The following is a 24,593-nucleotide window of genomic DNA, read 5'->3' as shown; positions in this document are numbered from 1 at the left end:
TCCTGGGCACCCTTCTGCTTGGTCCAGCTCCGGCCGGGGATGCAGAAACGAAGGAGGCCCACAGGTGGCGATGTGGTTAAAGTACACCTGGGCTGTGATTGCCGAGACTGGATTTACCAGTCGGCCTGTCAGAGGGAAGTCGGTCTGCTTTTTAGCACCAGCGCTTTCATTTGCAAGCAGATACTCCCGGCTGAAGTTTCATATACCTGTGTCAGGATGTTGCTTCTACGCTAGACTTCAGCAGGAACAGGTTTAAAATATTATGTTGCCTCAGATGACTGAGAGACAGTGGCAGCTCTCAGTCACACCGCAGCCACTGGGTACGTACTCGACATCGGCGGTGGCAGTGTCCCCGCAGTGTGCAGCGACCTGCCCCACGCAGGGCTGCCCCCTCCCGTGGCACACATCAATTTTGGCCTCTGCGTACCTGCCGCAGCTGCCCGCCTGCTGCTGCAGTTGCAGCGGCGTCGGACCAGCCAGCCCGACTGTCCTCACCGTGTCGGCTGCTGCTTATGTCAGTCAGCGGCCTGGAATCGAGAAACTAGCCTCATGAAGTTTTCCTGTTGTTTAACAGATCCTGGAAACGTGTAATTTGTCTGCCTCTGAGGAGCCCGTTTGGGTGTGCGTGCGCCCAGTGCTAGGCAGAGCCAGGCAGGAGCCTGGTCCAGCAGCCAAGCCAGTGCCCATGCTCGTGGGAGAGCCGTTCGCTGGGACAACACCCGTGAGTTACGGTGTTCGTAAAGGTACTGGGAGTGTTTTGAGGGCCTTTTCCAGCTATACGGTGCTATGTTATTGCTTGTCTTGCACACTGCACCTAGGCCTCGGAGGCATATTTTTCCACTTTTAAGCGTCCCTACTGAAGGGTACTTGTGGTTGTCCTTGGGCGCTTTCTCAGAAGCCCAGCCGTCCCCACGGCAGGCGAGCAGCCCCACTAGCTGCCGCCCGCTCGCAGCAGCCCGACCGACCCCTTCCGGACCCCCGGGGGGCACCGGCAGCAGCGGGCCGGGCCGCGCCGATCGCTCCCGAGCTGGTGGCCGCGGGGGGACGGCTGGGAGCCCCCGGCCTGGGGCGGCGGGGCCCGGCGGCGGCGGGGCCCGGCGGCGGCCTGCTCCCGGCGACCTGCTCCCCGCCACCGGGACCCCGGCGCCCGCCCGGCCCGGGGGGGCAGAGGGGGGCGGCGGGAGGCCGGTGCCGAGCCGGGCCGGGCGCCCCCGAGCCGGGAAGGGCGCGGAAGGACGGGGCCGGGCCTGGCGGCGGCGGGGCCGGGCCGCCCCCGGCCAAGTTTCTCAACTGGTGGCCGGGCGCGGGGCGGGCGGCGGGCGGCGCCCTAACGGCCGCTCCCCACCTGCCTGCCTCCTTCCTCCGCATTCTCCTCCTCCTCCTCCTCCTCCTCCTCCTCTCCCCTCTCCCTTTTTTTTTTTTTTTCTCCTCTTTCACTCATTCCTTTGTCTTCCCCGGGATTGGCAGGTTTTATTATTCCGCCTGAACAAGCCGGGGGCGGATTGGCTGCGGCGGGGCGGGCGGCGGGGCCGGCCCGGAGTGTAGTTGGGATTGCGCCCTGTCAGTAACACATGTGCGAGGGGCAGCGGCCGCACACGCACGCGGGCTCACGCGCGCTCACACCCGCTCGCACACCCGCGCGCGGCGGGGACACGCGCGCCCACGCGCGGCCGCCCCCCCCCGGCCCGCCCTGCCCTGCTCTCCTGCGCTCTCCTCCTCTCCTCTCCGCGGCCGCCCGGCTCGGCTCGGCTCGGCTCGGCTCGGCTCCGCGGGGAGCTCGGCAGCCGGCGGAGGGGGCGGGGGGGAGGCGATACAAAGTGAAGCCACATTGCCAAACTTACCCGGCGATTGCGGCAGCGGCAGCCGGCGGCGGCGCCCTGCGCGTGCGGCTCCGGCGGCGGGGGGCTGAGCTCTGCGGCTCTCCCCTCCGGGGAAGCGGGAGCCGCGGGGAGGACCGCGGGCAGCCGCCCCTCGTAGCGGCAGCGCTGCTCGTCCAGCCCGGGCTGCCGCTCCCCGGGCTGGGGGCTCCCTCCGGAGCAGAGCCGCAGCGCGGGCGAGCGAGCGCGGCGCCGGTTCCCTCGCACGGCGGCAGCCTCCGCGGTGACCCCGAGCGACGCCGCTCCCGGCCTCTGGCAATATAGAGGGGAAGCAGGTAAGGAGAGCGGCCGCTGCCCTCCGCCGCGGGGCCGCGGGCCGGGGGGGCGGCGGCGGGCCCCGGGCCCCGGGCATTGTCGCCGGCCCCGCGTACAAAGCCCGGCCCCGCCGCCGCCGCGGGGGGAAGGGAAGGGACGGGGAGAAGGGGAAGGGGAGGGGAAGGGGCTCCGGCGGCCGCCGAGCCCGGGCGGAGGGGCCGGGAGGGCGGGGGCGGCTTGGGGAAGCCGCGTCCCCCGGAGTAAACAGCGCTCCGAAACAGTGGCAGGAGAGATCAAAGTGAGCTCGCTGGCTTCGCTCCTCGCCGATCCCCTTCCTGCCCCCCGCACGGTCTTTTGTTTCGATGCGGGAGAAATCCGGTGAATCACCTAATTAAAACCAAGACATGAATTAAGCATCCATTTTTGTACTACAAATTGCCAGCTCTCCGCTCGTCCCTCCCTTGGTCTCCATTAAAAAAACACCAGAGACGCTGTTAAAAGGGGGGGGGGGGGGGGTATTTTGCCTCTAGCTTCCAGCTCTGCTTTCTATTTCACTGACTCCTATCCCAGGACCTAAATTGCTTGGCTGTGTAATTACTAGAGTAAGCCTATTTAAGTTAAAAGCTTTTTTTTTTTTTTTTTTTCCTCCCCCCCAACTCTAAATGAAACTTGATGAGGGCCCGTCCTTAGTTATCAAGGGAGTCACTTTCTGGTCAGTCCTCTTGATTCATCTTTTTAGATTTAATCAGCATTAAGGTATTGCTTGTCCTTAAGAGCTTTAGCTTAATGGGGTTACTGGATGCTTTTCTCAGTGTAACGTTTCCCATTTTATATATATCTGCCTTCGACAAAGACGGGCTAAGGTGGTAGCATGGAGTCTTTTTCTTTCTTTTAAGAAATCCGAAGTGATTTAAAGCGCAGGGAAACGGTTTAAAGACTCAGAGCAGGAAATGCAGATTCATTTAGGCTGTAGCTGGAAACTGTAACAAAAGGCAATTCCTTGAACAAATGCATCAGAAATCAATTTACATAAAGGTATATGATGCGTTCGGATAAATGCAATGCTAATGGCTTTTAGAGTGGTTTTCTTTCCAAAGTCTCAGGGTTTTTGTTACAGCTTAATTGGTGCAGTTCTTCTGGTTTATTGTGCGGTCGCTGGACATACCTCCAGGAACTCTTTCTGAGGAAATGTGTGTTTAAAATCGGCCTAAGTTCGCCGTCTCCTGAAGCCAAGTTGGGCCGGTGGCAGGAAAAGTTCGTCCTCGCTTCCCTGGAGGTATCGGGCTGAGCGTCCTGAGCAGATAGCCAGATGCCTCGGCATGAGCACATACGGCTTACAGAGGACAAAGACAAAACATGCTGCTTAATTGGCAGTAAATAACTTGATCTTTTTATAGTATAAGTGACTAGAGGAACACCGGGAGTTTATTGGACTCTGGATTGAAGGCAACAAATTAATCGGTTTAGAGTAAGCTTTATGAATTGATTCCTATATTATCTCTCAGTTGTCCTGCTTGCGTAAAACGTTTATTAGAAAGTGAAAAATGCCCTTTGGTAGCAGTTTGGGGGGCAGCCCCAGCCTGAGCGCTGCGCTTCGTTATCCTGCTGCTTTCCTACGGCAGGCAAACTTTTTTTTTCTTTTTTTTTGAGTAACAAGGCTTCAGCATTTAAACCGCTGATCGAGGGCAGATTAGCGAGACCGAAGTTGAGCGTGTTTGTGCGGGACGTTAGCGGCCGTCCCGAAGCTCACCGGCCTTCCTCGGGGCCGGCCGCGGCCTCGGCCCGCAGCCTGTGCGCGTGCCTCAGCACCGGCACCGCCGCACCTCGGGGCCGGCCGCCCCGCCGCTCCCGGGGGCCGGTTTCACGGCTCCCTTCCACCCCCCGGTGCCCCCCTCCCGAGCCGCGGGGCCGAGGCGGTGCCGGCTGGGGGCTGCCGGCCCTGACCCGGCCCCCGCGGCGCCCCTGTCCCGCAGGCCATGGTGAACCCCGGCGGCAGCTCGCAGCCGCCCCCGGTGACGGCGGGCTCCCTCTCGTGGAAGAGGTGCGCCGGCTGCGGGGGGAAGATCGCCGACCGCTTCCTGCTCTACGCCATGGACAGCTACTGGCACAGCCGCTGCCTCAAGTGCTCCTGCTGCCAGGCCCAGCTGGGGGACATCGGCACGTCCTGCTACACCAAGAGCGGCATGATCCTCTGCAGGAACGACTACATCAGGTGGGCAGGGGGCGGCGGCGGGGGGGCGGGACGGCGGCTGCAACTTTAAAGTGGTTTGTCAGCACGAAACAAGTCCCGACTAAAAATAAACAGCAATCAGGGAGGCTAAATTAATCTGCTTTGTTGTAGTGTTGAAGGAGAAGCGTGCATATCTGAACGGTAAATGTTAAAATCGCGGGGCTTAAATAAGGCTGTGGCAGAGGTGCTAAATAATGAAACGCCTGCCTTTAGTATCTGATTAATTATGATATTTACATAAGCACCTTTAAACTCCTTTGAGTGGAAACAGAATGACTCATTCTCTGCTCTCCTTGTGAAAGAGCTGATTACCCGCCAGTCGGAGGGCCAGCGCTCCTGCTTACAGCCCCAACGGGAGCGTTCGGCTCCGCGTTACGGGGGGCCCGAACCGGCATTGCTCCGAGCTTCAGCACGGAAAACGTGGGGAGTGGGGGCAGAGGGGATACGCTCTCGCTCCGCATCCCTTATCTCTTCCTCTTCCGAAGCTGTACGCTGTAAGTGCCGCAGATTTGGGTAGGGGGAACTAAGCCTTCCTAATCTGGCATCTGTTGGGGCGCAGCGCGATTATGCACAGTACCCCTTCCAGCGCGCTTCCCATATAATTAATAGAAGGAATTCATGAGGTCAGGTGCCCGTGCGATCTTTTCAGGTGAACTCAAGCTACTTAAACTCATTAATTTAAAAGGAGGCATTTTGAAGGATTACACATTTAATTTGAGTAAATGGTTTGATAGACTGATGCACATGAATGCTTCAAGGAGGTGTTCTATTTCAACATCCAGTAATTAAAAAAAACAACAAAAAAGCCCCATACCTTCCCCGCATAGCAGAAATGCATAGTTAAAACAAATTGTGTTTTGTTTGAATGCTTCTGGCTCCTTGCTTACAGTAAATGTCAAGAGTTAACCCAGGTTTTTCTTTTCCCTAATGGATGAAAAGTTCCACTTTTTTCTTCCTTTCTGCAAATCTGGCCGGAAAACCTTACAAGTTTGTTTATGTTGTAAAACTTCTGTTCGAGAAGATCAGCACTGTACTGAATACGTGCAAATGCATGGAGGCATCCTTAGCCTAAAAGGTCGGTGCTGAGGCTTGGTTGCTCAGATAACGCAGCCTCTGTCCCGATACGTGGCCTCGACTTCAGTCAGTTAAGTAGAAGAAATGCAGCTCTCAACATCTTTAAGGAATCAAAGCCTTGGCTTTTGGGGGTATTTTTAGAGAGAAATGCCAGAAAATCAGCGCGTGTAGCTTTTTAATAGTGCTTTTTGGTCATCGTCCTAAGCAACAAGCCTAAGCCTGGCAGAATTCTAATTAAATAGAGCAGAACGGTGTTAGGGAAAGAGTCTTGTTTGAAGTGGAAACATTGACACTACTGTTGAGATGCAGTGAATAGTACAGATTCATCACTCGACCAACACCATCAAACAAACCCTCATGTCTGATTACTACTAATTAAAAGGAGAAGATGCGTCCACCGTATCCCAGAGGCAAGTTCAGGCAAGCTTATCACAGTCCTTTGGTTTTGTGTTGCCAAAAACTAATACTAGTGTATTTTGATGTAGGCGATTATGAATAGGATGCTTTATCAGATGAGGGTTTTGAATTGATCTCCTTGTTCTATCGCCTGACTTCTCTTTAGATCTGGGTGATTTGACTTGCAAAAATAACTCAGACAGATGCTTGCTGAAACTTGAACTGGACACCGTACGCTCAAGGTGGGGTTGGATGGCCTGGCTGTGTGGGGGCTGAGTTAACTCGGAGCTTTCCCTCTGGAAACAGACTTCGTGGGCTTCCACGCGGGTCGTGCTGGCATGTGCGAGACCCTGGCCCTTCTGCTTTTGAGGCAGACCCTCTTGGTGGCGGAGGCGATGCTCCTGTTTGGCGGCCAGGCCCGCCAGTGCCTCTCTGCCATCTCCGCGTGACTTGTGTCGGGCTCTCGCAGTGCCACGCTCCCTTCGCTGGGCAGCAGCCATGGGCACAGCTCCTAACGGGGACACGGGGGCACGCAGGGCACGGCTCCCGAAGCGAGGAGGAGCGAACAGCCGGGCAGGCGCCAGGTGAGGGGGCCTCGACTCCTCCAGGCCAAGACAGCGCGGGGCCGTTCGTTACTGAGCGGTGGGTGTGAGCCCTCCGACGTCGCGTGTGGGTTTGTTGTTGTTGAACCAACACAGCGCTCCCCTTTCCCTCCCTGCCTCCCCCCAGGAGCCGACCAAGCACCAAATTAGCCGTGGCGCTGGGAGAGCCGCCGCAGCAGCTTTCATTGAAAGCCAAGGTTCCTGGGAAAAGAGAGGGAGGCGAAAATCCCGGCCCGCTCCCGCTCCCTCCCCGCCGCCACAGAGGCGTTCACAGGGCGGAGAGCGGAGCGCAGCCCTCCCAACCTTCAGATGCCAGATAAAGCAGCAGCGTGGCAGCGAATCCGCACAATTAAAAGCTTTAATTAGTGTCTCCTCCATTTTCTCTTAGTTCTGATAGGTTTTATCTAATGAGATCTGGTCCCTGGCTTAGATCTGCTCGGAATGACGTGTCCGAAATGAATGAGAGCCGCGTTGCAAACAAAACATTTAATTAACAAAATTGGCCTCTAAGAGAGAGCAGGGAGTGGTGGGGAAGGGAAGGGAAGGACGGGGAGGGGGAGGCCGCCCAGCCTCGCTTAAAGGGGCCGTGCCCGCGGCCCCTCCCCACCCGTCCCCTCCCCGGGGCGCAGCGGGACCCAGACCTGTCCCTGTCCTGCCATGGGGCCGGGGTGTCCCCACGGCCCCTCTGGGAGCCGGGATGGGATGGGAAGGGGGCTGCTGGGCAGCGAGTTCATTTCCCTGGTAATCAGCGGCAAGCTGCTGCATTCGGGGAGTGCTGTCCCTTTAATTGAACAGGCTAGGTAATTAAATGGCACTTTTCCAATAGGACGTGCTAGGTAAATCTAATAGTTGGTTATTTAATATCACTTTGAAGTCTGCCCACTCAAGCACAATGACAGCACAGGAGCATGTGAACTATTAGCTAGGAAAAAAAAAAAAAAACAGGATCTCAAAAATTAATTAAATCGCATGCAATTTAGGGGGAACGTTTATCTTGATTTGTCATAACAGAATTAATTCAAGGCCTCCAATTCACTTGGGGGCAGATCTGTTACTCTGAATTAACCAAGCGTAATTTGGCTGTTTTTTTTTTTTCTTCCCCTTCTCTAATGCAGCACTTGCCATTATGCACAGCCCCCCTTTTAAGTATCAATAGCTTCTGGTGCTTTTAAGGTGCTTGGTCTCTAGTTATTCTGAAGTACCTTTAATGGACTTGGCTCCAGGCGTAATTTCTGTGTTGCCTTTCTTTGTTACATTTAATATAGCTGGTGCAGAATTTAGATTAAATATAGGGAATGTACGGAAACACCAATCGCTTCTGGATCAGTAGGTCTGGATGTGCATTTCTCTCCGAGAGGGCTTGGATGTATGTTTGTGGGCACAAATCCATACTGCGCTGTGCGAGATCTGGAGCAATTACATCTGTCTGCCTCCACAATGTCCGAAACAACTGGAACCACAATCTGTTAGTGTAAGTTGCTTGAGATGTGCGTCTGCTGATTCTGGATTTTGAGCAGCAGGACGTGAAACTGGACTGAAAAAGATTTCTTGCTGCCTTCGTTCCCACTCTTGTGAAAGTTCTGAAAAAAAAAAAAAACCAAACAGGAGTGCTTGTGTGTATGGGGTGTGGGGAATGCAGTGTTGGAACTACCCAGTAGTTAATTTAAGGTGGCTCAGTAAAATGCTGTTAAGTGCAGAAGAGCTGCCTTGTCCGTATAGGGAACCTCTTGATGTTTGTGATTGATTGCATTGCCCAAATGTTGAAATATTAATGACCTTCTTGGACTGAGGACCCAAAGAGGAAACTGAAACCAATTCTGTCATCACAATTAAAGAGTCCCCTGGCTTTAATTAGCCTGACCTGGGGTATCTCTACCCATTGCTGCAGTTAAAGAGAAAAGAGCCCATTAAAGTCCAGTCTGAGACCGATAGCTACTTAATTGAGCACCTAAAGCCTCAAGCCTTTTAAATCAAATACTGTCCTGGACAGTCCCCCTGGTTAGATAATTAGCTCTCCAGCCTCTCAGAAACCATGTGAAACAACTTTTTCAGTAAAGAATAGTTACTGTGGTGGACTTCCTTTACTGGTAAGAAGGAATAACATTTTGTTTATAGATAAAACCTTTTTCCTGCTAATGGTATTAGAAAACAAAAACATTCATAACAGCAGAGAAGGAAAAATAAGCCTAATTGTCCTTGTAAATAACACACAGCGCTGGAAAGGTGTTGTAATTTTCAGGAATTTTAGCGAAGATTCAGCCGATGTGACTTTGGAAAACAGAATTGTTCTGGAAACATGCTGAGGGAAAACCTAAGATGCGTGGAAAGCCTCTGGATTAGTTTGACTCCGTTTATTAAAATTCACAGACATTCAAGGTGTACAAGCACTTCTACTCGGAGAGAATTGTATAACAAATGAATGCTTAATGAAGACAAGTAGTGCAAGGAGATCAGTATTCCAAAAGCTGTGTTTTCAGGCGGGTGCTGCAGTCGCACAGAGGGCTGGGAGAGACCACTGATCGTGTTCGTGTTCTCCCAGATGAGCGGCATCGTCTGCTTGTCTGCAGGACCTTGCCTTTCTGCCCCCACCCTGCCAGTAATGCCCTTGTCGTCACCCATTGCCCTAGATTTGTGGCTCTTTGCTCTAGATACGTAGCGATGTCTCGCTGCCTCCTCTCGGAGCGCTTCCCGTGCACCTTTTCTACGTGCCAACTTCATTACTAGTAACAATGGAGGAAGAAAAATGCATATCGTAAAGCTTTGGAAGTAACCTCGATACCTCATGTGGCGGCTCGGAACTGGTCCTGATTTAGAAGATGCCCTAATAATGGACCCTCAGTTTCTAGACAGTTTAGTCCTTTCGGCTGGAGGTCCTGACAATGTATTAGTTCAGCTTTCCCTTTGTAACCGCTGTGATTCTGCAAGAACGTGTCAATGTGTCGTGGATCTCAGACTAATTAGTTTTGAAATGGAGTTTTGATTGAACTCTTCAAATCGATGCTGCTGCAAAATTTGTTTCTCAGCTTCCTATTAAAAGCCATCTTAAGGGGCAGTTTTACTACTCTCTCTGTCGTTCAGTCGATACATTTAATAACAACTTACAGGCTATTTTCAATAAAGTGGCGACAGCAAATTAGTAGTTTGAACATGACAAGCCTCCTCTGCAAGCTCAGATTCTGAAAATTCAAAGCAATTATTTTTATACAGAGGCACACTGCAATCATTCAGATTACGGGTATTCTGTTGTAATGCGTCTCCGAGGTTGACACAAACAGAATTTTATGACTTTATTTGGACAGGAAGGAGATGCAAATATTAATATTTATTATGACACCAATACGCTAATTTGTAAATCCTATTACTGTGTTTTACATCGTGCAGAAAAGTGGGTCTGTGACCCTGCCAGCTAGTTCAGTTTCCTTTTTTGCTGTGAAATGATTGTGGTACTCTTTATAAATATTTGTGTGTATTAGAGAGAGACGCGCAAAAGCAAATAAAGGTTTTCTAATTCTAGCTAATGCAATCTGTAAAAGTAGAACTCAATAATCATTATTGTGTTATATTTTGAATCGATGTGTTGTGCCTTTAAATGGATTTGAAGAATTATGTATATATTTTTCTTCACCACTCTTCTGCCTATTTCCCCCCTCCCCCCGCTGCCTGTGCCCCCCCCAACCCAATGGCAGATGTTGTGGTCTCATTTGATTGCATAGGAAAACTGCAGTGATACAGCAAACACCCAGAGAGATATGATGACAAATGGGTCCAGATCCCGGTAAATTACTTTCTGCTCAAATCGAAATTTCATTCAGTTTGTTGCTAGCAGAGATGAAGTAATCTAAATTGTGGACTCAGGAGCAGATAGAGGGAAGTTGGAGCAAGCATTTCATTATCAAGAGAGAGAGAAGGTTAGGATGAAAGAGATGAGCAGAGGCAAATCTAAAGTGTTGACACCATGATTGAAAAGGTTAACCCATACACATTATATATCAACCTGGATAGCAGAGAGTTTCTAATGGAAACTCTGCACTGATGGAGGTTTACTGGAGTTTCAATACACTGAGCATGATGTCTTCTTAGATATACAATCAAATCCTCTTAACCCTTTTGATGACTCATATCTCAAGATATGATTAAAGTACAAAAGAGTTCTTCATATAATTTCAAGGACACAATGCATTTAAACTCCAGTCATGAATTGTATCTTTTTTTTATGATGAACCCAGTAATCTGATAAAATGTGTGTAGTACAGAATTGTTTGTGTTTCTAGAGGTGTAAGTCAATATTTCTGATTAAATCCTGTGTAACCACATCCAAGGTAGGGTGAAGCTACCAGTTGTGATATGAAAAAGTATATTTTTGTATAACAACACGTAAGCGAGTTGGAAGACAGGGGTCAGAAGTCTAAAATACTTGTGTAATAAACCATGGCAGTGATGTGCAAAAATGCTTAGAGCCTCTTGTGTTTTAAATAATTCATGATCATCACCTCTGTTTCAGGTTATTTGGAAATAGCGGTGCTTGCAGTGCCTGTGGACAGTCCATTCCTGCTAGTGAGCTGGTCATGAGGGCACAGGGCAATGTCTATCATCTTAAGGTGAGGGGGGTTTCTACGTATTTTTGTTATTAGCTGATGAGAACTGCCGTGCTTCTATAGTATAAAATCTGCATCTGCTTGTGAATGAAGTGTGAAGCAATAACTAGAGATATGAGTACATATTATGAAGCTTCCCTTAGTGTGTAGCTTTGTTCCCTCATAATCGGTAAAACTATACTTGAGTTATGTACTGCGTAGTCCCAACAGGTAAGACTAATGCCATGTTTGGAGGTACTAGAAACCAAGCAGCTCCATATCTCAACTGTACTCACAGTCTCTGAAGTGTAATTTTCAAACCTGCAGCATACTTAATTTGTGCTGTAGTTTCACTTGCTGTCTTCTTTCCTTTTGCAGTGTTTTACATGCTCTACCTGCCGGAATCGCCTGGTCCCAGGAGATCGGTTTCACTACATCAATGGCAGTTTATTTTGTGAACATGATAGACCTACAGCTCTCATCAATGGCCATTTGAATTCACTTCAGAGTAATCCACTACTGCCAGACCAGAAGGTGAATACTCAACAATTACTAATAAGCTTTATTAGAGCTAAATGAAGATCAATTTCTTTTCAATCTAGCAGTGGACATTCCCCACCCCTGCAAAGAGACCTTTAAGTAACTGAATTTAAGTAACATAGGCATGGGGTACAGGAAGAAAATACTAACCTTTAAATATGACACATAGGGTGAGTCAGTTTATTTTGGTTTGGGCATGTGCAGCTGTACAGCTGTTGAACTCTTTTTATGTACAAAGCGAAATGGAGAGCATACGTTAACATAAACTCTTAACAAAGAGGAGCATTTTATTTTATAATCTTGAAATTAAGGGCTACAAGAGAGCAGGTTTCTGTGGGAGGAAAATTAGATCCTTTAATATGGAAATAAATGTCTTGTGAAGAGAAGGTTCCTGAACCAAACCAGTGTAAGGTTTTAGTTGAGGAGGCATGCTGGGGTACTCTTTCAGAAGTATTTCCTTGTCTGTTTTATGTGTCATAACTCAGATTTAAAAACCAAAGTGCTATTTTCTTATCGCTCCATAACACTAATAGCTCAACTAAAGATTGTATATCTCTGTGGTTGATAGCTCTTGGTTTCTAGCTAAATGAGTAAATAATGACTGTACAAATCATATAGAGAAGAAGAAGAAAAAAAAATTCTGATCAACAGTTGTCCTGTAAGGCTGAAACTAGATAGTTTTAGATCTATTTTAATCTCCTTAATAAGTCCTAAAGCTATGCAAGTGAGTGCATTTTGATAACTGCTGTGCCTAATTTGTAACAATTACTGTCAACCTTGAGTTAAGAGACTGTTCATTCCACCCTGGTCCAGAAAAGAGTGAATGTATGACTCTTGCACATAATTTTATTCACATCATATTTCATACTGATTATGTATTGATGACATTGATTCATTTACTCTTTACAGCGCCACTTGCATGGATATTAAATCTTATTGACCACAGATGAATTTTAATTTCAGATTGGTGATAGATTTTTCCATCAGCTCTGATAGTATATTTGACTTTTTCATCATTAACCCAGGCAATCACACAGCACTGAGTTATTGCAATGAAACAAAAAGTGCACACTTCAGTTGGTAATTCTTTATGGATTTACAATAGGAACTTCATTAATGTCTGTAAGGATCACAAAAAATAACATTTATCTGCAAATAGGAATTTTGAAGATTAAAAAATCTGGGACAAATGCTAGGCTTATCTATTCTGTAACATGCAGAATAATTTTTAGTGCTTTTACTTAGCGGAGAGATATATGCAAGAAAACACAAACTGGTTTTTAAGGTCCAAGATTTTTTTGTTTTCTCGCTACATTTCAATATCCATGTTTGCTTTTTTTCCCTGTGCATAAATTTACTGATTAATTTTAAGTATTCTTTCAAGTCTTATGCAGTGAGTGTAATTACATCAAAATAAAACATGGACTTTTTTATTTACTTAATTTGTCAATTGAGGTGATGAGAGAGTTGAGTACCAAAGTCGTATATATAGTTAGGCAGAACAAAGATAATTAAGATTGGAGGAGAATGTGCAGCTTCTTTTCAAGGAAGTACAAATACAGTTAAAGATTCATAGATTTATACTGTTGTGAATTTTAATGAAACAAATCTGTAATACAGAGTAGCTGGTGGTGAATCTGTTAAATGAATATTTGTAGGTATCCCATTTCGAAATATAGGTAAAACCATTCATCTTTATACACTGCAGTAAAAGGTTTACCTTTCTGAGAGAGTGGTTTATCCACTTGTCTTCTGTGAATGTAAAGTTTAATGTAACTTCAAATAGGTGTCTAAATTGTCATTTAGTTTTATCAGTTTCTTACTATGCCTTAGTAAAACATAAAAATGATTTAGTTGCAATAAAAGCAGTAGACATGATGAGGAACATAGAACATGGAAAAGAAGTAAAATTGGACTAGGCTTGCAGAGCTCATAACTGAAGACACCTAGCAGAAGCTAAATGCAGAGAAGATGCTGAGAGCAGGTCTTTATTAGTTCTGTCACTGACAATTAACTGCATCGCTACAGTCGATGATGAGGCAGACAAAGAGGTATTAAGGAGAAGATAGGGGAGAGGGGTTATAGTTTGTTTTGATTCTTTGTAATATAATGTCTCCAGAAAACGGTGCAAGTTTCCCTCCCGGTTTTCTGAGGGGAATTGTGGAGCGCCTGAATTTCAGGAAACTGAGTTACAGTTGAGGAGACGAGTTGGTAATTCATAGGTTTGTCAGGTGGCTGGAGTGCTGGAAGATACAGGGGCAAGTGCCAAAAGAGAGCTTTCGTGTGTTAGCATTTTAACAATCTGAAGATGTAAACATCACAGATGGTTTTCCAGAAAGCTGTGTGTTTTAGGGCCACTAATTAAAAATGTTCTTCCACTATGACAGAGTTGGCTGTAACAGATACTCTGTATTAAACATTAAAGATCTATTAGTCTCCAGGTTATTCTGCTACTAGAGATTGTAGACATAGCAGAATATTCACAGGGTTTTTTTATTAAGCTGAAGAGATTGAGACATACTCCTTGCAATAAAACACATTTTTGTTGCATTTGTGAAGGCGACAGTTATGAACTTACTATTCTCTTAATATGTAGTTGACAAGTTAACGTACTGGTGACTGGTGCAGGCAGAAAGGGTTGCATGATCTGACTTTGCGTAAAATCTTGACTTTCTTTTTAAGGAGGCAGATGCAGTGGTGTTGGCTATTACTGACTTTTGCCTCCCTAAGTCAATTCACACATGGAAATTATAACCTTTCATCACTTGCTTTGAGTCTGAAAACAAAACAAAACTATTTCACTTCAGATTGGTACTGCTTGCCGGCAGAAAGCAAACTCAGTTTGTGATGTCCTGTGTGCCATTTTATTTGAAGGGGTTGTGTTGTCCTCTGTAGAGAATTGTCTATACTTTTTTGGCAGTGGTAGTATTTCTGTAGTATTTCTTGTTTGCCAACAGTATTACCGCCTACTAAAAGTGTAATTTTTCCACCGGTTGGCAATGTTCGGAGCAAACGCTTGTCTTCAGCTTCTAATACTTTTAAATAAAGTATGAGTTAGATTACGTCTTTCAGAGAAGATCTTAAAAATCTTCTAGTTTACGTATCACTCAACAATTCCCTTGTAGTTACATAATTGGTGTTGTCTGTGTCCATAGTAGAAGATATTTGATGCTCATTTATTAAATATGCTTGCTGGCTGCTCCCTAATCTTTGTTCTGGACAGACAAATTACCTTTCTCACACTGAGCTTCAGCTCTGGGGAATTAAACCTCCAAGCCTCTACTACTTTAATTAGCTTGAAAGTGGGGGGTTGCAGTTACTAATAGACCTCAGGCTTTTAGTAACTTAGAGAAAGGGTGAAAAAAGAACTTCCTGGGAAGCGCAAAATGTCATTTAAAAACCATAAAATTCTCATATATATTATTTCATTTTGGTAATTGCAAACAGATTGTATTTGAAGACTATGGATGATCATTTCTATTTTATCCATGAAAGTTTAGATTTTTATTGAGTTAGACACTTTTAATTATCACAATTCATTAACACCAGTGTGAAAGCACATGTTTGACTTCATATATTAAAATGTTTATGTAACATTAACTAACACACCAGATGAGGAATTTTAAATGGGGGGTGGAGGGGGTGGGGGGAATCCTGAAATATCTATATTTAGCTCTTGTGCAATGCAGCATATTAACCAAAGTTGCCTTGGGAGGATATTGGCTGTACTTCTTATTTGCTTTACACACTATTTCTTCCAATTATAAGATCATATTACTAGCGTCTTCAAAGGCATGGCATAATGTTTCTTCCCCTTTAAAAGGGGCCCAGAAAAGCCACCTTATTCACTGTACGATGTGCTACCAGAAAGTACACTTATTTATTGTTGTCGTGTTTTTTTCTTTACTGTCTGCTCTTTTTAGTAGTGAAACTGCAGAAAATATTTGCTTTTTGCTATTTGAAGTTGAAACATTAGCAGTGTGAATGGATAGTGTAGAAAGCCTTAATCAAGTCACAGTTGGAAAGTAATCTAATAAAAAAGAGATTAGTGAATAAGGAAAAGACAAAAGCAGTCATGTTGTAGTTTCCTATCTCAAATTTAGTATTCTAGCTAAGATACCCATTTTTATTTCTTGCAGGTCTGCTAAAAGGTCAGAGTAATGCAGAATGCGTGCCTTCATCTCAAATTTTGTTCATCACAGATGGATCCCATGTCTCCAAGTAGACAAGTCACCTTTGTAGCTAGCATCAGTGCCAGCTCCATACCATTGCACCTTCTTTATTCTTGATTGCCCTTCCCACATTTATTGGTGTATTAAAATGACTGAATATGAACATTAAGGACTCCATGAACCTGGGCTAATGGGAGACTGTAGAGAAAATGAAAAAAGATCCACCGGAGGACATCTTTGGGGGGGCGGGTGGGGAAGATGACTAATGAAGCTAATTAAAAGAAGCATTGAAATCTGCTTTCTACCCTCATTAACAATTAGCAGGGCACTGGCCAGTTTGTACCCTGTGTTTTACCTTAACAACATTCTATTTGCTCTTTGTATATTTAAGTGTTGTAAGGAAATGTGTTTCAATCAAACTGAACATGAGATAAAGGAAAGATGTGGCTTTTGTGATATTCTATCACAAACACTTTTATTGTATCTCTGTAAAATACAATGTATGTATGCATGTAAGTGTTTTTGTCCTAATGTTGCTACTTCCCATGGCAAAAAAAAAAAAAGAGAAAAAGGAAAAAAAAAGTCAGGCTCATAGCAGCTACTGTGTAGAAATTTTCACCTACTTCTAATTTGCTGAATGAAGAAAAATCTTTTATTTGTGATATTTTCAGAGACATTTGCTCTAGTATGGTGTATTTAAATAATAAAAAAGTAAAACAAAAAACACTGAATTGAGTATGGGTTTTAGAAACTTTGCTTTATTAAAAAAAAAAACTACATTCGAAACATTACTCTGAAACTAAGTCTTACATAGTCATTACCTTAATTGTCAGTTACCTTTAAAAGTAGCTTTTTTTTTTCTTTTTTGTCTTATGCCAGTAAAAAACCTGTTAAACTACTACTGTGTTACTCTTGGCAAGGATACAGAGCACTGCTTCAAAATGATCTTTATTTTTCAATGAGATTCTTACTTCTGGTAACAAACAAATATATTACAGTTCATATTGCAGTGAATTATGGTATGTATTATAGGTATTGTGGTCTCTTTCTATCCAGTTCTTTCCCGCAGAACTGTTAGGGGTATGCATGTGTCTGTGAGAGTGCAAACATGAGTGTGTATGTATACACCTTAAGAGGTCAAAGAATAATAATAAAAATAGAAGCAACAAAAGGGCTGTACTTCACGCTGAGCAATAGAATTGAGTGTTCATAAAAAGGGATACAAAAGCTATTCTGATCTGAACAACACAAAGTTGAGTTTGTTGTGGCAAGAGACTTGACTTTTTAAAACTGATAAGGAAAGAAAAACACACTTCCTGGACTATTTCCGAGAGCAAACCGATCTCAAACATGATCTGTCCTCTGGAAGGAAAGAAACAAAAAAGCAAGAAAACTTCCTCTAAGCTTAGAAAGGGAACGACTTCATTTACTGGGTTTTTCCCTTCAGCTACTTATTGGTAGATCTGTGTAGAATAACTAATAATAAGAAATTTTCTTAATAATAAGAAAAAAAATCCCCACTTTTCATTCTTACAGCAAGAATACTAACGTGATTCTATGACTGTGCATTGAATGCCTTCAGTCGGGAAACTGCAAGCACCTAGAATGTGTGTCTGCTGCAATTCACAGCAAATCAATATTACCAACTCTTTGGCTTTTATCGGAGACTAATACATTTGAAATACATCATCATTATGGTTTTTTTTTAATTCTGTTTTCAAGGAGATGTTCACTGTTTAGCTTTGTTTGGTTATGGAGTGAGCTTGACTTACTTTTGTTGTGATGCTGATACACAAAAAGCTGAATTATAGATTTGTCTGTCTAAACCAACAGCAGATTTTTTTTTTCAGATCTTACTTCTTGATCTCTAGTATATTGGAGGTCTGCTGAATTTCTTCTTTAACACTTCAGTGCCTGTGCAAAAATTGGGCTGTTGCAGAGAAAATAAAATGATGTAGTGTACAGTATCAGACAGTAAAGACAAAAAAACACTCGTATAACATATAAAGTAATAAAACTACTGAAGCTATGTATGTCTTTTTTTAATTAAATGCACTTACGTATATTTTTAAAATAAGTTTGTAAGGTTTTTGAGCTGGCATTAAAGTCTTTAGGTAAGAGTCTTGCAAATTGTGCTGCTTGAATATCTTTGAAAAGACACTTGAAGTCATATGAATATAGAATTCAAGTATTAGTGAGTCTGCAGACATCTTTTTATATTCTTTCAGTATAAGCACTCAAGGTACCGTGTTTAAATCTAACATGTACAGATTTTTGGTTGTCCAATATAACCTAGAAGTGCTAAGAAGATAGCTAATAACTTCTAGTCGGTAATGTAGCATAGCATTTAGTGATGTAGAGGTTGAAGTTCATTAACGGCTTTAAATAAACTATTATATGACTCGTTTGTAAAGCACAGCTACCTATTTAATAGCTTACTTTAAAAGCATTTCTTAAGTTGCAGACCTATAAGATTACAAATGTCACTCATGTTAGCATAATCCACATGCAAGTGATGAAGCCTTTGCTTTGATGTGCTAAATTGGAGGAGGACTAATGGAGCTATGAATATACAATAGAACATATTTAAGTAGTATTCTTCCTTTAGGTAAAACACTTTCTTGAAACCAGAGGCATTTCAGACAATAAAACATGCTGTAATGGGGATGTTAGGTGTGGGTAGAAGGCTACTGGAAACACTTAGATTTGTCCATATGTGAAAAATGACTTTTTTTTTAAGATCTGTAAAGAGAAACGTGTACTTGTTCACCTTTTATCACATGCATTTGCTAGGCTGAGCCTGAAATACACCTCCTGCATTTAGTGCTGCTGAAAAGTCATACAAATAATCATTCAGTAAGAGCTTCCCTCACTTTCAAAAATGAATGCTGTTAAAAAAATCACAGGAAATATTACTAATCTGAAATCATCCTGGTGAACCTGGATAAAATGCTCTGTCTATACTGCATCTAAACGTCTCAATCATATAAATTGTCACTCTTATTAATGAAACAATTTTGTAAAAAGATTGCCCTCTAAATGGGTTTAATGTTTTTACCTATCCAGCTGTCTAGTTATGAGATTTACGCATCCTGGCAGGCAGTGGGACATTAAGCCTTTCCAAACCAAATTCTGTTTGCAACAAGATACTGTCTTTTCAGTCCTACATGATTTATCTTTAAATATTTTAACAGGTTATGCAGTATCTTATGAAATATAAAATGAGAATGTCTTACCAAAATGAAGCCTTTGAAATTAAGTCACATCTTTAGAATATTAACCACACTGCGTTTGTCTCAGTTTTTCCCTGTTAGTTAACACAGTTAAAATTTGCATCATCTAATTTTAGGAAAATACTAAAAAAATAAATAAATCTGATACTAGCATAATGTGACTTGCTAGCAGGCATTTCGAAAGATCATTTTAATTTAAACTTTATATCAAAATTCTTTGGCTGGTATTAGGCGTTAAGCTTTTCCAAGGACCTATGTTCTGAACAGCTTTATTGAAGTAAATGAAATTGAGACCGGGACATGCATGTATATATTTTTTTTTAAATATTATATTTCTTCAGTGTGAAATGGTGTGTTCCGGGACTGGTGTCACTGCCTCAGCCTACCCTACATCAACTACCAGATAGCCATCGTTGCTGCTTGTTACTTTTTAGTACCAGGTGTATGCCTATTGTCAGTCCAGCGGAGCCACAGAAGAGCTTATTGCAATTAAATAGCAATTTGTTTCTATGAAACTGCAATTAAAGTATTACTGATCAGCCATTTTAGATTGGCAGTGCTTTGCCTGCATGTTAAGCAGTGAGGAGCTCTCGGTTCATATCCGCGGAGCCTGAGCTGTGAGCGGCAGCGAAGTGCAGCAGCTCGCCTGCGTCCCCGGTCGGGCTGTAGGCACGAGCCCTCGGCCCCGCGCCCCTCAGCATGAGCGCGCCGCGGGCAGCAGCAGGCCCCTACCTTGGGCTCGCAGCGTGCGTGGCCTGCAGTTATTGCTGGGTTCTGCTCCCGTGTAGGCAGGGATGCGCGCGCTTCCTGGGGGGATGTTTTCCACTTCAGATTGATTCTGTGGCGAATGGACTGCAAGCTGTGGGCTGCAAGCCAATAACGCGCTGCAGGTCCTGACTTGTTGGAGATGTGTAAACAGGGCTACTATAGCTCCTTAATCACAACTAATAAAAGACTAGAAGAAAGCAATCAATTACCCCGTGAGTTCTTTGTTTTTGTTTTTGTTTTTTAATAAAAAGCAGGCATATAGCTGACATGGCTGCTATTTTCACGCCTGTACAACAGAATAGGTGAGACAGTTTAAGGCACGCGCACTGTCTTACCGGCTGTGCCCAGGCCTTGGTGGTGGCAGCAGCAGTGGCAGCGGCAGTGGTGGCAGCAGAGGTGGTGGCAGCAGAGATGGTGGCAGCAGAGGTGGTGGCAGCGGGCCCTCCCTGGGGACCCACAGTGCCTCCGGCCCCGTGCAGGGCAGAGCCCGGGGCCGCGTGGTGGCTGCACCTGGGTGACTGCGCATCTGAAATGTAAATGTTCGGTGCAAATTAAAAACTTGTTTGTAAGAACTCAAAGAGGAATTAACTTTGTAGTGGTAATTATATTTCTTAATTATCACCGTATTTTAACAAAGTCTGAGGCACGTTAACTTCAGTTCCTGCATTTTTGCGCGGCGGAGGCTGTAGACATCCTCGTTCCTTTGCCAGAGGGGATGACATCACACCTGTGGCATGCATGAGATAAGCGTGGCTTCGTTTCGCAGCGCTGGTGTCTCTCAGAGATGTTCCTTGGAGGGGGGGGAATGGCCCGTGTCCCACAGCTGCCACGCCATCCCAGCCGGGGGCGGCCAGGCGGGCTGCCGTGCCGGGTGGCAAAGGGGTGGCACGAGTGCCCGCGAGGCGGCCGAGCCAGGCCCCGGCTGGTGGCGAAGGGCAGGGCGATGCCTGCGTGCGAGCCGCCGCGAAACCAGCGCGGCCGACAGCCAGGAGCTCACTCACCCGCTGTGGCTCGGGCCTGTGCCTGAGCCCAGGGCCTGAAACAAGCCCTGTTTGCTGGAGACAGACGAGGCTGTGTTGAAGAGTTTTATTTTTTTCCTCCACACTCTGTGGGTATTTTTTAACAAGCCAGGTTCTGTTGTTGTGTTGCCTTTAGCCGCATGTCTATAGTTACGTCCACAAAAATGTTTTTTTGGCGTGCAGGGGGCTGTTCGGCTCGATGGTTGGGAAATGATAGCCGTGGGTTTAAGTCTTTGCCTGGTGAGGCACCGCGTGGTGCTCCTTCACCCCTGCTCACTTCTGGCTTCTCTGCTGAAGAGCAAGCAACAGCCTGGCACCCACGGGCTGGGTTTTTGTTATTATAAGTGTGTTGGTGTTTTTTTTTTTTTAAGTGAGGCCTCTCAGTGCTACTGTATGAAAAGTAGCAAGCTGCAGAACAGTAGCGAAGTGCAAGCCATACAGAGGCCATGCCACGCTGCGTCAGGGAAGAGGCAAAGGGTCCAGCAACGTCTGCTGGCCCCACAGCAGGGCAGCACCGGAGGAAGGTCCCCGGCCTCTGCAGGCCTGGCCCCGCAAAGGGATGGGGTTTTCAAACAGCAAAGCACGCACACCTGGGATGGCTAGAAATTTTAAACGGTGCTGAATAACCTTCAAAAAATATGAGCTTTGAGCTTTAACTTCTCTTGTACTTACTGGTCAAACACAGGTCTCTCAGCGCACTGTGCCATGTTGTTCCTATCGCTCCCGCATTTTAACAACCATTTTATTTGTTTATATCTGTTCCCTGCCACGTTAGATGTACACCCCAACTGACAAAAACACTGAGTTTGAAAACTGAATTATTTTTAAACAGTTAAACAATGTTAAAAAAAAAAAAAGTATTTTGCTTAGTCACTGCTATATACTTCAGTTAAAAAAAAAAAAAAAAAGAAAAGCTCAACAATTTTGCTGAAACAGTCCTTCAGTCCTTCAAACCACGGCATGAAGACCAAAACTAAGCTTGAGAAATTCCTGCCCCAAAGGAACTGAGAGAGAGAGCATGACAGTGGAGAGAAAGTGGACCTTTTGAAAGGAGTTAGTCTCTCCAGTGAGGTCCTGGACCCCAAGACCCTGCCCGTGAGAGCATCAGCTGCACTACCAAGCACAGCAAAGGCAGCAGCACACAAGGCAACTGTGCAGACGGCGTCAGCCCTGGTGCTTCTCGGTGTCGGGGAGCAGGGCACAGCCCAGTCCCCGCTGCTGCTGGCTGTGTCCCTTGCTTTCACGGGAGTGGTGGCTGTCGAAGCACTCCGTGCCGTGCAGCCAGGTTCCTCTGCAGCCAGCACAGCCGCTGTTTCTTTCCTGCGTTGTTGGAATAAGCTGTTAATTACATTTTGAACTATCCATGCACTTTTCCTCTTAGGGGATCTTTCAAGCGAGCCTTCCACTAACAACGTCGGTGGTTCGCCGAAACCTCTTGGAATAATCATCGGTTCCATTGAACTTCTGCCAGTTGTTTTGTTAAACTAAATGGAGAGAACAGGGCCTATATTCTTTCTCGAAACGGAAGAGATTGCCCTGTGATTTGGGGAAATCTTGATTGCTTACAGAAGAATAAATGAACAAGGCAGATATTAACTTTACACCTGACTTCAATTTCTTTGAGAAGCAGCGGAGAAATGTCCAGTAGGAGGAAAAAGATCCAGCTAGAACTCATAAGCTAGCCAATAATAGTCTAATTTTATTGTGCTGTAAAATCATCAGCTGCTTATAGAAAACAAAGGGGCAAGGAACGCAGTATTTGTCTTTTATTCTTACAAAAAAACTTGAGATCAAACAGCCTCTAAAAGACTGAGCTGATATGCATCCGACTTACGTATTTTTTTGATATCCTCTGATAGTCATTCCACTGATGTATTTGATAGGTAATTATATCAGCCATAGCAAGATGCTGATACGAAATTGTGGAAGACTTCAGTGTTTTGCCATAAAGCTTATACCCCTTGTTATTGAACTCCCATCAGACTTGGGATCTGCAGCAATCATTTGAAAGCTGTAGCTGGTATTTTTGTGCTTATGCCACATTTAAAAATTATTATTCTTGCTTCATCAGTTAGTCTTTTTAGATGGCTTGAAAAAAAACATATTGCAAATGAGCTACTATTCTTATTTGTTGTTTTAAGAAGGGTAAGCACTGGAGTATTCAAATGGAACAGATTATACCTTTAATTACATCCAAACAGGATGCTGAGCTGATTTTTCTATTTTCCGTTTAATTGCTATAGTTCAAAAAGATATTGCAAATTTGTAAATGAATTATTTAAGCATAGCCTTCTGGCCTCTGTGTTTAGGAAAGAGACCAGAAGATGAAGAAGAAGGAAAAAAAATTAATTTATAGGGCAATATTGCCACTTGCATCTTTAAAAAAATGTTTGAACTTCTTGGGGAGGCGTTTGAGCTAGATGATGTTGCATGCTTTCTGGGAGCATTCAGTGACTGCCACGGGGTTTGTTTGCATCCCTCCCCCCTGAGGGAAGCCCCGCGTGTGCTGTGGGTGGCAAAGTGCTGTTCTTCTCCAACCTGCTTACCAGCGAGCATGCCACTTCACCGATGCGATCCCAACCAGCCACCGCTTTTGTGGATGTGCTCGATCTCCATTTTCCTACATGCAAAATGAGAATAATGAAAGCAAACACAATTCATCACTTCTTAAACTAAATATATTTCCATTTTTGTTTGCATGTGCATGTGCATATATCACTCACCGTATATATTTAGAATATGTACTGTGACATTACAGCCAGTGATAAATCCTACTCGCTTACTGTATGTGTTATTTGCTGCAACATTAAGCTCAGTAAGAATTTTATATGTAACTTGTACCAAAACTAAATATATTGTGGAATTGATGCGCAGTTGTAAACAAGAGCATAACTTCCCGATTCAACACAGTTGAAGGTGGCAGCTTGTGTGGCAATTCTTTTGTAAACAACTGCAGACTTTCCAAAGAATAAGTCAGTTAATTACATTTTTAATGATGTTTTTAGAAAATAGCATTCTTGGTGGAGGGAAACCTATAACACCAACACAAAGAAGTAAACCTAGAGCTTGTACTGAATCAAGAAATGCCGTGGGGGAAAAAATGGATTTGTGCTGGGCCCAGGTCTTTTGCTCCCCTGCCTTTTTTTCTTTCTATTGAAAGTGTCCATGTAGAGGAGTTTTTTTAGCTCTGGTAGTTTCAGAGCAAGATGACACTGCCAGAATCTTTTTCTTTTCTTCCCTTTTTTTTTTTTTTTTTAAATGTGTATGTGTGGATTATCTTATTTCATTATTTTCAATAGTGCTAAGTATGCGCTACCCACTTAGAGAGCTGATGCCGTGCATAGCAAAGCTCAAGATGTCCTCTTAAATACGCACAGCTTATGCAAGGCCGTGACATGAGCAGGCTTTAACCACTAGCAGCGTTGGCAGCTCTGAAGGGCTGATATGATACAGCCTTGCCGAGACATCACGGGTAGCATGGGGAGATCCAGGGAGAAGCTGAAACAGACAGAGTAAGAGCAGTACACAACTTTTATTGATGAAGTTCAGGGGAAAGAGGCACCAGGGGCAGCTGTATTAATCCCGTAATAACTTGAAATATAATCAGGCCATTGCTGCAGGGATGGGTAGGATGGGAGGGAGGTGGAGGTGTCAGGGTTTAAGTTCACAGGTTTTCCCAGTTCATTAAAAAGTGAATCAATCAGAGAAGCGGGCTTGCTTTTCAAAGGGCTGGCAACGGCAAGCGGCTTCGGCCATCGGGAGGCAGGCAGCCGCGGGAGCTCGGCAGGCATCAGGCTCGGCAGCCGGCTGTGTTTTGCCCTGCTCGAGCCAGTAAAACGTGTTATAATGTGCT

At 45.0% G+C, this 24,593-nt stretch overlaps 1 protein-coding gene and 1 long non-coding RNA gene across 5 annotated transcripts in view; one reads left to right on the top strand and one right to left on the bottom strand.

Annotated features, from left to right (window-relative positions):
* Positions 1-1,973: 1,973 nt before the first annotated feature.
* On the top strand, positions 1,974-17,210 carry LMO4 (LIM domain only 4). Its single transcript, XM_048059008.2, has 5 exons — positions 1,974-2,152; positions 4,106-4,344; positions 10,936-11,032; positions 11,387-11,542; positions 15,688-17,210. The coding sequence occupies exons 2-5, from the start codon at positions 4,109-4,111 to the stop codon at positions 15,694-15,696; spliced, it is 498 nt and encodes a 165-aa protein (XP_047914965.1). The 5' UTR covers positions 1,974-2,152; positions 4,106-4,108; the 3' UTR covers positions 15,697-17,210.
* A 245-nt stretch (positions 17,211-17,455) lies between these two features.
* Positions 17,456-24,593, bottom strand: part of LOC106034043 (uncharacterized) — a 504,730-nt gene continuing 497,592 nt past the window's right edge. For 3 of the 4 annotated variants that reach the window (XR_010833077.1, XR_010833078.1, XR_010833080.1), the window contains one exon: positions 17,456-24,593. This exon is cut by the window's right edge and continues 3,424 nt beyond it. This is a non-coding gene — a long non-coding RNA (uncharacterized lncRNA). The other variant, XR_010833079.1, reaches the window with a different exon arrangement.

This window comes from Anser cygnoides, chromosome 8 (genome assembly GCF_040182565.1).
Source record: "Anser cygnoides isolate HZ-2024a breed goose chromosome 8, Taihu_goose_T2T_genome, whole genome shotgun sequence".
Lineage (NCBI taxonomy): Eukaryota > Metazoa > Chordata > Aves > Anseriformes > Anatidae > Anser > Anser cygnoides.
The sequence above is the reverse complement of the archived record's forward strand: the minus strand, read 5'-3'. Positions and strand labels throughout refer to the sequence as shown.